The 13,775-nt window shown below is 45.8% G+C and overlaps 1 protein-coding gene across 1 annotated transcript in view; it reads right to left on the reverse strand.

The window, feature by feature from the left end:
• Positions 1-13,775, reverse strand: part of AMPH (amphiphysin) — a 241,956-nt gene that overhangs the window by 12,238 nt on the left and 215,943 nt on the right. The window contains exon 20 of the mRNA XM_075826928.1: positions 7,227-7,334. Within this exon, the coding sequence (XP_075683043.1) occupies positions 7,227-7,334 (108 nt within the window). The remainder of the gene's footprint in view (positions 1-7,226; positions 7,335-13,775) is intronic.

Below are 13,775 nucleotides of genomic sequence, written 5' to 3' on the forward strand. Positions count from 1 at the left end.
TATCCAGCACTGATAGAGAGAAGGCTGCCAATTAGTGCAGAGAAAACGGGTCCGTAAAAACGGGTGGAATACTGGTGACAACGCTCCCGAATTTACAGGCACGGGTCTGTAAATACTGGTGGAATACGGGTCGAATACGTGTGACAAAGGACCCGTATTTACGCCAGTATTTACGGGAGGAAAAAAAAAAAACTCTGTTAGGCCAAATGCACACGATACTTATTATGTGCAAATTTGTCACGGGTATTTTCATGCGGAAAATCCGCAGAGTAATACATTACCAGCAAAGTAAATGAGACCAAGAAATCTCATCTACATGTCGCATTTTCTGCACAAAAATTGACCTGCGGTGCGTATTTGAAAATATGATACATGTCAATTTATCTTGCGTTTCCGCTTGTGAATTGTTTCTGCAGCATAAAACTTGCACCTATTTCTGCATCAAAATTTAAAAACCCCATCTAAAAACTTATCAAAAAACGCACTATTAGGTGCAGATTTTGCCTGCGGAATTACCTGCGTTTTTGATGTGGATTTTGTGCACCAGATTCTTCAATGTGTGCGTTACAGAATTTGCTATGGATTTATAGCAAATTAACCCTTTACATTGTAAAGGATGAAATACATTATAACTCTGCAACATAATAGGCATGCAGCTGATTTAACCCCCCTTCACTTTTGTTTTTTCCTCCCCACTTTCCAAAAGCTATAATTTTTTTATTTTTCCGTCTATATAGCCATATGAGGGCTTGTTTTTTGCGGGACAAGTTGTATTTTTTCATGGCACCATTTATTGTACCGCATAATGTATTGGGAAGCCGAAAAAAATTATTTGAGAGGTGAGATGGCCAAAAAACAGCGATTACTCAATTTTTTGGGGGGTTTTGTTTTTACGGCAACCATCAGGCGGTAAAAACGACATATTCACCTTATTCTACAGGTTGATACGATTAAATACAATCAATATATAGACTCCAAACGGATTTATAACAAGGACTGGGAACTGTTTAAACCACAACTGTCCCCCCATATCATCTAGGCAGCTCCATGATAATCCATATACCACAAAGAAACAAACAAGAGCCTTTATCGCCAATGTATATATAAAAGTTTAAATCTTTATTACACAAACACTGTACATGATTAAAATACCATAAAGAGACAACTCTAGTATAAGAAGCGGAGACCGCACCAAGTATTGTTACTACCTATCATCCAGGGGTAGCTACATGACTATTTAAATAAATAAGTATCTGATTCAAAATTAGTATATCAGTAATACACCATTACTCAGAAGTAAGAAGAAAGGGAGAACCATGTCTCCATGGGTAAATAGTTGTGAGTAGGAAAGGGTGCAATACCTATCATATAGATAGTGATTGAATCAGGACAAAGCTGCTAAGAGACAGTCTACATCCCCCTGAGGAAGCACTACGTGGCGAAACGCGCGTCGGGGTCTATGCAGCGGAGCGGACACTACCTGTCCATACTTATTTGACTCTACCTATGGGTAAGCCTGTGTCTTAGCAGCTTTGTCCTGATTCAATCACTATCTATATGATAGGTATTGCACCCTTTCCTACTCACAACTATTTACCCATGGAGACATTGTTCCCCCTTTCTTCTTACTTCTGAGTAATGGTGTATTACTGATATACTAATTTTGAATCAGATACTTATTTATTTAAATAGTCATGTAGCTACCCCTGGATGATAGGTAGTAACAATACTTGGTGCGGTCTCCGCTTCTTATACTAGAGTTGTCTCTTTATGGTATTTTAATCATGTACAGTGTTTGTGTAATAAAGATTTAAACTTTTATATATACATTGGCGATAAAGGCTCTTGTTTGTTTCTTTGTGGTATAAGGTTGATACGATTACAGCGATACCAAATTTATATGTTTTGTTTTATGTTTTACCACTTTTACAAAAAATACAACTATTTGCTAAATTAAAAAAATGTTTGTGTCGCCATGTTCTGAGAGCCATAACTATTTCATTTTTCCATCAATTTTGAAGGGCGAGCTGTAGTTTTCACCGATACCATTTTGGGGTATATGCGACTTTTCGATCACTATTTTTGGAGCGCTAAGGTGACCAAAAACCAGCAATTTGCGTGTTTTATATTTATTTATTTTTACACCATTCACCCAGCGGGTTAAACAACGCTATATTGTGATAGTTCAGACTTTTAAGGATGCGGCGATACCAGTTATGTTAACTTTTATTTTTTTAACATTGATTTAGGGAAAAAATGTGAAAAGGGGGGTTTTTGAACTTTTAATACTTAATTTTTTTTTGGAACATAAAAAAAACTTTATTTAACTGTTTTTTACTTTTTTTTATTAGTCCCCCTAGGGGACTTGAAGCAACGATCCACTGCAATAATCATCCACTGCATGATATACGGCAATATTAATGTATTGCAGTTTATCGTGATTCTGACCGCTTCCTTTGAAGCCCTGCCAGAGGCAAAGCTTCAAAGGAGTACAAAGATGGCAGACCCTGGGGCTTTCATTAGGCCCCCAGGCTGCTATAACAACCGTTGTTAACAGCCAATCGTGACGCGGGGGGGGGGGGGGGGGGGTTTGATTCTAACACTTTAAATTCTGCGGTCGCGATTGACTGCAGCATTTAAGGTGTTAAACGGGCGGAATCAAAGTTTTGACACCCACTTTTCACATGATTTAAGGCTTATTCAGACTAATGTGTTAATCGTTCGTCTGAAGGACGTTTTTTTTTTTTAATAGCCGTCACACGGCTGCATGTATTTCTGTGGGGTTATTCACATGGTCGTTGCTTTAACAGACCGAGTGAAGGGCCTGTAAAAAAATAGGACATGTCCTATTTTTGTGCATTTTCACGGATCCCTCAATAGACTCAATTTCATGAAGGATCTGTGAAAACGGGTCCCGCACTGGTGCAAATCGACCTTGAAAAACAGCCGTCCTTCACGGCTGTTTTTACACCCGTTGGTCTGAATATTGCCCTATATTGTAATTTGTAGTGAATTTTCCGTGCCCAATCCGCACCAAAAATAGGAGACAAGTAAGTGGCCTTATCCAGACGTCCATGTTCGGTCTGTGATATACAGACCGTGTATCGGCCATATTTCCCGGACCGACCACAGTTCAGGAAGCCGGGTTTCTAGCATCACAGTTATCTATAATCATAGGAGTCCCTCCCTTCCCCTGGGAATACTGTCCCCAGTCCCGTACTGAAAGCATCATTACAGTATGGGACAGTATTCCCGCAGAGAGGCAGGGACTCCTAGCAGCATTGATAATTGATGATAGGAGTCCAGCTCCCTGAATTGTGGTCAGCCTGGGAAATACGGCCGATACAAGCTCCGTATATCACGGACCAAACACAGCTGTCGGAATAAGGCCTTAGTCTAATTACACAGTGCGGTGAAATCCCATTTTTTTGCCACAATTTTTGCAAAATCGCGGCAAAAACGTGATTTGACCGCACTGTGAGAATATAGCCTAACAGCACTATATTTTCATGTTTTGTATCCTTTTTTTTATGCAGTTTTGATATAATCGCGGCAAAACTGCGCCATTTTCGCAATCGCGGCAAAAAAACGCTAGGGAAACGAAAAACAACAACATTTTAACATACTTTATATATTCTACAAGTGGGGTCAGGAGGAATGGGAAGCAGGATGGAGAGGGGGAAACACTCACCAGCCTGTAGGTCCAGTCAGCTGTGTAGAGAAGGAGCTGGCTGGGGTGCGGGATCTCAACACGGAGCTTCTGCTTACATGCTGCATCTTCCCCGTCCAGTTCGTGAAGTTACAACAGGTCTGCAGGGGGGCCCGTGAGCGTTGTGAGGGGGGGCAGTGAGCATTGCGAGGGGGGTGTGAGCGTTGCGAGGGGGGCCACCAGCGTTGCAAGGGCGGCTTTGTGAGGGGGGCCGACAGCATGGCGGGGGGGGCGACGACAGCTCGGCAGGCCCCTTTTCTTCAGTCATGTGGCCGGGCCCCTGACGGGAGTACCAATAGTACTGCTCTGATGGCAGCCCTGATTGTATAAGCTAACAGAAAAATCTAATAGTTAATCATGGGACAGTCCCTTAATGACCGCCCATACACCTTTCACAGCACTGCCTTTTCATGGCGCTGTGTCTAGAGTGGATGTCGGGCTGTCTAAAGTTACCTCTGATCCTGGCCATTTAACTCCTTAGATAAAGCTGTCATCTAAGTGGTTTCAGAGGGAGGCAGCTCACCTGATTGATACGACTGCGACACGATAACAGGGTGCCGATGGTTTCCATGGCAAGAGAGGCCTAACAAAGGATCCCTGGTCTGCCATCAGTGTATGTCTATATGGCCCTACCTGACGCAGGGCCTAATAGAATTTCTGAAAGTATTACACTAACAGGCATATAGAATTATTGCAGTACATTATAAAAGCAATCCCAAAAAAATCTCTAAAAAATTAATATGTAGCACAAAGTAGAGTCACCAGTAAAAACGACAAGTTGTCAAGCAAAAAATAAGCCCTCATACAGCTAAGGCCCCATGCACACGAACGTAAAAACGCCCGTAATTACGGGCCCATAGACTTCTATTGGCCACGGGTACCTCCCCGTATGCTTACGGGAACGTGCCCGGGCCGTTGAAAAATATAGAACATGTCCTACTTTAGGCCGTAATTACAGCACGGGCAGGCCCATAGAAGTCTATGGGGCTCCCGTAATTACGGGTGACTACGTTTGTGCACCTGTAATTACGGGAGAGTTGCTAGGCGACGTCAGTAAATAGTCACTGTCCAGGGTGCTGAAAGAGTTAACTGATCGGCAGTAACTGTTTCAGCACCCTGGACAGTGACTTCCGATCACAATATAAATCAACGTGTAAAAAAAATAGAAGTTCATACTTACCCAGAACTCCCTGCTTCTTCCTCAAGTCCGGCCTCCCGGGATGACGTTTCAGCCCATGTGACCACTGCAGCCAATCACAGGCCAATCACAGGCTGCAGCGGTCACATGGACTGCCGCTGGATGTCAAGAGAGGGACGCGTCACCAAGGCAACGGCCGGGTAAGTATGAGTTTCTTTTACTTTTACCTCGGAAAGGGCTGCCCATTCTCTCTATCCTGCACTGATAGAGAGAAGGGGCTGCCGATTAGTGCAGTGCAATTTTGCAGCGAAAATGTGCCCGTAAATACGGGTGCAATACTGGTGACACCGGACCCGTATTTACGCCAGTGTTTATGGGAGGACAAAAATACGTTCGTGTGCATGAGGCCTAAGTCAGAGGAAAAAATAAAAATGTTGTGGCTCTTAGAATATGGTGACACAAAAACAAATTATTTTTAAAAAGAAGTGTTTTTATTGTGCCAAAATAGTAAAACAGAAAAAAAAACTGCAAACATTTTGTTATGCCGTAATCATAACGACCCGGGATAAACAATGTTATGTTTTAAATGTTTGTATTATAATAGACTAAATGCTATTTATGTTTATTTTTTACATTATTTTATTTAAAAAGTGGAAAAAATATTTATTTTTCACTTTTAATATTTTTTTTGTATAATGTTCAAAACTGTATTAAATGTATTTTAAAATAAAAAAAATTTCGTCATACTAGGGTACTTAAACTTGGCTTGATCGCTGGTACAATACACTGCAATAGTTATGTACAACCATGGCAGAACCGGCCGCCATAACAACCCATCAGCAGACCGCGATAGAGTCACATGGGGGTGATAGAATAAAAGAAGCCCCACGTCAAGCTCCTTAGATGCCACGGTCGCTATGGACAGTGGTATCTAAGTGGTTAAATGGTCGGGATAGGAGTAATCTCTGATTTCGGCCATAAGAGCGAGTTGTATACAGCTGACTCCCACTGCATAAGGAGCATGCTCAGCACTTGAGCTCTCTCCATACTACTCCCTACCTGCCAAGATGTACATGTATGTCATGGTGGGTTAATTGGTTACATTTATGAAAGTTCCTCATGTCTCTAATAATGTTGTAAAAAGAGCTCACAGTGAAAACAAGTTACTAGGCAGGAAAGTAAGGGTATGTGCACACACACTAATAACGTCCGTAATTGACGGACGTATTTCGGCCGCAAGTCCCGGACCGAACACAGTGCAGGGAGCCGGGCTCCTAGCATCATACTTATGTACGATGCTAGGAGTCCCTGCCTCTCCGTGGAACTACTGTCCCGTACTGAAAACATGATTACAGTACGGGACAGTTGTCCTGCAGAGAGGCAGGGACTCCTAGCATCGTATATAACTATGATGCTAGGAGCCCGGCTCCCTGCACTGTGTTCGGTCCGGGACTTCCGGCCGAAATACGTCCGTCAATTACGGACGTAATTAGTGTGTGTGCACATACCCTAAGTGTCCTGTGTGAATTTACAGACCGCTGACAGGGTGCAGGAGGAACAGCTGGCTCTTTCGAAACAACAGCTCTTAAAAAGTTAAAATGTACCTCCAGCCAAATAGGAGAACTGTAAGCATGTACCAGCTTTTAGCCTTTTGTGCTGCTGAGTTCTCCAGCTTTTGTATTTCTTGAATTGACTGAAAGTACTTGTTTTCTGTCGGTTGATGGTCTCATTTTATTTTTATTTTATACCGTCCGCTGGTCACAGTCACCACTGCAGACTACAGGTTATGTGCCCGCTGCGCTCCTTGCTTGTCAATCAGCTTTTTCCCTTGAACTCCTTCTCAAGCTTTGACTGCTAGTCCTGCTGGCACTATAGTTTCTTGGCAATTTTGGATGTGATAAGCCCTTGTTATTAGTGAAACAGCACTGGCGCTCTTACCATGCCCCATGTTCCTTCCAATGGAGCATGTGAAAGTCAGCAAATGGGGGAGGGGTATTTTAAAATGTAATGCTGCAGTTTATTGTAAGATCTGCTTGCTTTGCTTTTAAGAAAATATACAAGCTGAATGCAAAATGAAAAACTATAATACATAGACCCTTTAAATGGAATGGTGGATGAGCCATGTTTCTCAAAGACTATTGCACATGGTTTCAAAGATGCCTGATATGGCTGGTTTCTGGGTTTTGGGCGGGCCACTGAAGCAAAGCAAACATTTTATTATTTTCAAAAATGTGAGGACGGTTTTATTGTTCTATCTTTTTAATGGCCTTATGTTGTTCAACTGTTTGTTATGGTAGTTCCAGGGTTGTTTGAAAGTGGTCAACTTTTTGGAGCAAAGACTTATGTAAACTGAAAATAAGGCTTAACTGTACTTGTTACCTGAGTCACATCAGTATCTTTAGTACTGTCCAGTTCTGGTTCTTTCCCTTCTTCTGCAGGACTTGGGATGGATTCAACAAGCTTTTCTTCTGTACTTTCAGGTTCTGCCTGAAATATCAATAAAACAGTATTTAACACCATACGATCAGTTAAGAAGTATTATAATATGATTCCCAATTTATATTGTGATCCCATCAGTAGTAACATCAAACCCTAATATTATATTTATTCATTAAATGTAATTACAGTTTCAAGCAGGGCTAGGCAAACTTAGAGAGGTGAACATTTACTGTTGTAACTTGTCATCTACTTGGTAGCAAGTTCCAATTGGACCATTGGGGGAATGGTGTGAAGTTTTCAGTAAAATCTCCCACACAGTCTGAAACCTTCTTCCCACAAACTTCTTTGACCACCAACAGCAATTTGGCGCCAGAGCAGTCTTTTAAATTGATATTAGGAGGCCTTCCCCTGTCCCATCCCTCCCTCCCATCTGTCCAAAGAGCTTCTTTAGATGTTGTTTGGCAAAGTCTAATCTGGCCTTTCTATTATTGAGGCTGATTAATGGTTTGCATCTTGTGGTGGACCATCTGTATTTGCTCTCATGAAGTCTTCTCTTTATGGTACACCTACTTCCAGGAGAGTGTTCTTCACTTTGGTAGATGTTGTGAAGGGGTTTTCCTCCATCATGGAAAGGATCCTGGGATCATACACCAGTGTAGTCTTCTGTGGACGTCCAGGCCTTTTGGAGTTCACAAGGTCACCAGTGCGCTCTTTTTTTTAAGAGTCTACCAAACTGTTGATTTGGCCTCTCCTAACATTTGTACTCCCTCTCTGATGGATTTCTTCATTTTTTTTCAGCCGAACGATGGTCTGTTTCACTTGCATTGAGAGCTCCTTTGACCTCATGTTGTGGGTTCACAGCAACAGTTTCCAAATGCAAATGCCACACCTGGAATCAACTCCAGACCTTTTACCTGCTTAATTGATGATGGATTAATGAGGGAATAGCCCATGCAGCCCATTAAATAGCTTTTGAGATAATTGTCCAATTACCTTTGGTCCCATGAAAAAGAGGCAGCAACATTTTAAAGAGCTGTAATTCCTAAACCCTTCCTCAAATTAGGATGTGAGTACCCTCAAATTAAAGCTGAGAGTCTGTACTTTAAGCCCATATCGATTATATAACTGTATATTCAATATGTTTTGGTAAATCGCTAAAATGCCAAAACTCGTGTCACTGTCCAAATAATTCTGGCCCTAACAGTATTATTAAGTTGGAAAAAACCCTTTAAAGCCTCATGCACACAGCTTTATTAAAGTTCTGTACAGCCTCTGTAATATGGCACAGTGTATGGGACTCTACTGTACTGTATGAATCACAGTTGAATAAAGTTATATGAATAAAGATATGGCATGCTCCTAGAAGTGTGGGTATGTTCACACAGTGCAGATTTGCTGCAGATTTTGCATGCATATTTTAAGCCAAAACCAGAATTGGATCCAGGAGAGCAGATCTATAAGGCCGTCCTTTACATATTTCTTTTCTTTAGGTTTCGTTCCTGGTCTTGGCTTAAAAAATAAATCCAAAATCTGCAGCAAATCTGCACTGTATGAACAATATAGGAGAATATCTCTGTTTTATAGTGCTGCACGGAGGCATCATATAGTGGTGCAGGAAGAGGAGCAATGAAGCAAGGCGCAGCCATAGCGGAAGCCAGATTGACTGGGGTAGAAGTAGTGAGGCTTTCAGTATAGGAAAGGTTAAGTTCAGGATAATTACAGGAAACAGCCACTAGGTGGTAGGAGTGGACAACTAAGGCGTGGTTAGATCAGGCAGAGCAGGGGAAGGGATAGGCAGTTGGAGCGCAGACAGAGAGAAAGTTAGTTGGAGTCAGTGGGAGCTGTGATCTGTCTGCACCAATGGCGTCTTCTATGGAGGATTTTCTTGCTGCTGTGAGGACAGCTGTGACCCAGCGAGGCCAGGACTGGGTTCTAGCCACTTTGATGGCTGCCGTTACGGACGGCGAAAAGTGCGGTGGAGGACCCGGGCGCGGGCCCACATCAGAGCGCCTCAGCCCGGAGGTGACCCCCCGAGTCAGGCACCGGTGCCCCACCAGGGACCCTCCCACCGCAGCCGACCGGAGACGTTCTGCGCCGGCAGGCCTGCGGGCGGGGAAGAATCCTTCTCGGCGGCGGGAGCTGGGCGGGGGGCTCCTCTCCCCACTCATTTTCGTTTGAGAGCAGCAGGGAGCAGTGCGGCCGAGACCCTGGCGTGGAACCAGCCAGGGGGGCGGCCTTGCAGGGAATCGTCCCTGGGCAGGGAGGCACGCATTCCCAGAGGTGCACGAGCTCCTGCGGGGAGGAGAGCGACAAGATCGTGACGGCTCCCATTGCAGGTGCGGTGTGGAGTGCTAGACCTACCGAGCTGGCGGTACAGCGCTGCGGTCTTCACAGGAGTGAAGGCGGTAGGCCTGCGCGGGAATGATCCGAGATGGCGGGCGTTTCTTCTAGTACCGACCCTGGGGAAGATGGCATCGCCTCGTTGTCCGAGGACTCGCAGGAGGAGGGTGGGCTGCAGGATGCGGCTGGAGCTGTCTTTCTATATGTGCCTCCGGTGCAGGGTGCACCCTCTATTCTGACGACCAGGAGCTCCGTGGGACAGCCGGGAGGACGTCAAGTCTCCACTGCGGCTGCTGGGAGTCCTTCCCATGGTCAGCCAGGTGAGAGCGCTTCGGCACAACTGAGCTTGTTGGGGGATGGGGGGGTCTTTATTACCGGTAGAGGTTGCTGGAGGGTTGGGCTTGGATAGGAGTGCGCAGGATGTATTGTCTGGGGTGTTGTTGTGGCTTGCGCGCTTGGGGGGCAATATGCAAGGGGGTTTTGAGGGCCCTACGGCTGTGTGGTCTTCTGTGGGACAAGACGGTGCACGGCCTGTGAGTGTGCCTGGGGGTGTCGGCTGCTACCGGGGTGGCTGTGGATACTTCTGCTGAGGGGGCATCTGTGGTGGGTGCTGTTGGGGTGGCGGTTGTCGGTGGTTTGGGGAAGACCCAGGTTGAGGTGGCCACGGGCGCGGGTACCGAGTTGAAGGATGGGGGTGAGGCTGTGAAGGCTAAGAATGAGGATGAAGTTTGACTGGCGGACGCTGCGAAGAGGGAGGTGTATGTTTGTTTCGAGGGGCCGCTAGGAGCCCACTTGAAGAAGGAGATTAAGGAGAAAATCTGCAAGGACGAATATGTGGCGATCTTCTCTTTATTGCCCTAGGAAAATGTAACCAAGATACGGTGAAGCCGGATGAAAGTAAAAAGGAAGAGGAGGAGAAGCGTCGGTATCGCTTGAATCCTCGCACTTTTTCAAATTGGTTGCAGGCTTTTGCGATACTGGTGAGCGTGGTGGGTGAAAAGGCCAGAGAATTGCCCGGCACTATTCTGCTATATGGACGGGATTGGTAAGGTGTATCGTGTTTACGGGGGGATACCTTGGCTGCGTTACGATGAGCAATTTTGCCAGAGAAAATCGGTCCGGCCTAGTCTGCGGTGGGATCATAAGGACATTAGTTTGTGGATGAAGCTGATGGCGGCGCCAAAAGGGGACGGTCAGTCCTTTCCTGGGGCAGCCGGGGACTCCGCGGCTGCGGGGTCCTCGGCCAGCGCTAGAAAAGGCTGCTGTTGCCAGTTTAATGAGGGGCACTATAAGTTCTTGTCAGACTGCCGTTAAGAGCATGAGTGCTCCGGCTGCGTAGGCAACCATAGCTTGTTGCGTTGCTTTAAGCGAGGAAAGGGTAAGGGGCAGGATGCTTAGAACAAGAGGAGCGACGCCAGTGAAAGTGGAAAAGATGCTGCCATTTCTCGGGAAGTATACCGATAGGGCGGCGGCCGGCTTGTTGGGCGGGACAGCGGGATGTTTGGCGTCTGCGTTGGCCCGCCCAGGGGTGGTGCAGGAAAAGATGGATAAGGAAGTCTCATTGGGGAGGATAGCGGGCCCATTCGTTCCCCCCCGGGTTGATATGCGTTGTTCGCCGCTGGGCTTGGTTCCAAAGGAACCAAATAAATTATGACAGATGATGAATAAGGCAAACCATGTGGGTGGGTCGGTTAATGATGGCTATTTTGCGTATACATCTTTTTATTGGGCGAATGCGTGGGTTCGGAAGTTTGGGCAGGGGGCCCTTTTGGCCAAGACGGATATTGAAGCCGCGGTTTTTGGCTGTTGGGGTTTTCCGTTATTGTGGTTTTGTTGGCAGGGGTCGTTTTACGTTGACTGTTGCCTGCCCATGGGTTGTTCCATCTCGTGTTCTTATTTTGTGGAGTTTAATAAGTTTCTGGAATGGGTAGTGAAGCAGGAGACCTGATGGTTTTCCGTGCTTTACAACCTTGATGATTTTTTGTTCCTGGGTCCCGCAGGTACCAGGATTTGTTTGGTTTTATTACATACGATGGAGAGCATGGCGTGTTTGTTTGGAGTCCCACTGGCTCCTGAGAAGACCGAGGGTTCGGCGACATCGGTGCGGTTCTTGGTTATAGTTATAGATACCATTAGAATGGAATGCCGGTTACTGGAGGATAAGTTACTGAATATAAGGGTAGTGGTGGATCGAATGCGGGGGGGGGGGGGGTGTTCGTAAGGCGCAGCTCAGACATGTTCAGTCGTTGCTTGGGAAATTACATTTCGCATGCAGCATTATGCCCATGGTGCGGGTGTTCTACCGCCGGCTGGCCTCAGCTATGGCGGGGGCAGCAGTTCCCCATCATTTAGTTCGGTTGTCAACTGATGTCTGGGCAGACTTAGATGTGTGGGCAGAATTTTTGGGTTTGTATAATGGGAAGTCTATGTGGATGGATGCGGTGGTGACTAGTGTGGATTTGGACACAGACGCCTCGGGGCGCATGGTTACGGGGCATATTTTGAGGGTGAGTGGTCACTTTCTTGGAGAGAGGCTGGTTTGGTGAAGAAATTGGCACAACTAGAGTTGTTCACAATAGTGATGGCGGCAGAAATTTGGGATGACTGTTTTCGCAAAAAGAATTAGTGCGTTTTTGTTGTGATAACTTGGGAGTGGTGCAGGCCATTAATAAGCAAACGGCCAATTCCCTCCCCAGTAGTGCGCTTGTTGCGGCGGTTGGTGTTGCGGTGTTTGCAGCTGAATGCTTGTTTCGTTGCTGTTCATTTGTCAGGTATTTCTAATGACATTGCTGATTCTCTTTCTCAGTTTCAATGGGACAGGTGTCGCCGGTTGGCGCCGGGCGCGGAGCAGCTAGGGAAGTTTTTTCCGTTGGGGCTGTGGGACGTGGTCTTAGGGTGTCGGCATCTTTGATTCAACGGTTTTTCGGTATTGGTACGTGGTCGGCATATTCTAGGGTATAGGCGCAATGGGAGGAATTGCTGGGGCAGGTGGGTGCGGATGAGTCAGAGGAGGCTTTGCTTTCTTCATTATTATACTTTGTAAGTTTGTCTTTCTGTGATGGGGCGTCTTTCTCTGTTGCATGTGGGCGGGTGGCCGCTGTGGGTTTTTGGTGTAAACTGAGGGGTTTTGTGGATGTTTCTAAATCTTTTTTAGTAAAACTGCCACTGTGTGGGTATCAGAAACAAGGAGTCAGACGTGACTCGCGGCGACCTGCGTCGTTTGAGCTCTTGGAAAATCTGTATGTGCGGTTGGGGACCATGTGTGTATCCGATTACGAAGTGTGTTTATTCAGGGCTGCATTTTCTTTGGCATTTTTTGGTGCATTTCGTGTTTCAGAATTAGTGTCTCCAAGTGGGGTGGTGTGTGGTGGCCTACAGGTATGTGATGTAGCAGTTTCGGCGGGGCATGTGGCCTGTGTGATAAGCCGGTCTAAAACTGATCAGTATGGTAAGGGGTTACGTGTAGTGTTGGCCGGTCTTGCGGGGTCTGAGTTGTGTTAGTTTTTTTGTGTTGAGAAGTTCTTGGCTTTGCGGCCTATCGGGGGTTCACCACTGTTCATACATGCAAATGGTAAATTGTTGTCCCGTTATCAATTTGTGGATCTGTGTTTTAGGTGTGTAGTTGCTTTGGGTTTGGATGCTAGGGGTTTCTGCTCTCCTTCTCTCCGTATAGGGCTGCCACGGAGGCAGCTCGTTGGCTGATTCAGTGATTAAGAAGATTGGGAGGTGGGAGTCTGCCAGGTTTAAGGGTTATGTTCGCCCTCAGTTATTGTGTTGATTATGTTTGCTGGTTGTTTCCTACGAGTGTATTGCATGTTGTTGTCATATTCTTGTTGTCTTTCAGGCTCAACAGCGTGTCTGGCATGCATCATCGGCCACTCATTTGTTTATTGGGGTGCCCTTTGCGCTGATGGTCGGCAATTGGGTTTTCATAGGTCGGTGATGCAGGTGCGGTGGTTGGGGCTCAGGCTCCATTCTGAGGTTCAGTTCTATGCTGCAATGGAGAGACCCCCAGAAGTTTTAGTGATTCACGCGGGGGGCAATGATTTGAGCATGCGGCCCTCTAGGGAAATCGTTAGAGATATCAAGATGGATCTACTCCGGCTTTGGTCTACTTTTCCTGATATTATAGTGGTGTGGTCGGATATG

This window comes from Rhinoderma darwinii, chromosome 5, assembly GCF_050947455.1.
Source record: "Rhinoderma darwinii isolate aRhiDar2 chromosome 5, aRhiDar2.hap1, whole genome shotgun sequence".
Classification (NCBI taxonomy): Eukaryota; Metazoa; Chordata; class Amphibia; order Anura; family Rhinodermatidae; genus Rhinoderma; species Rhinoderma darwinii.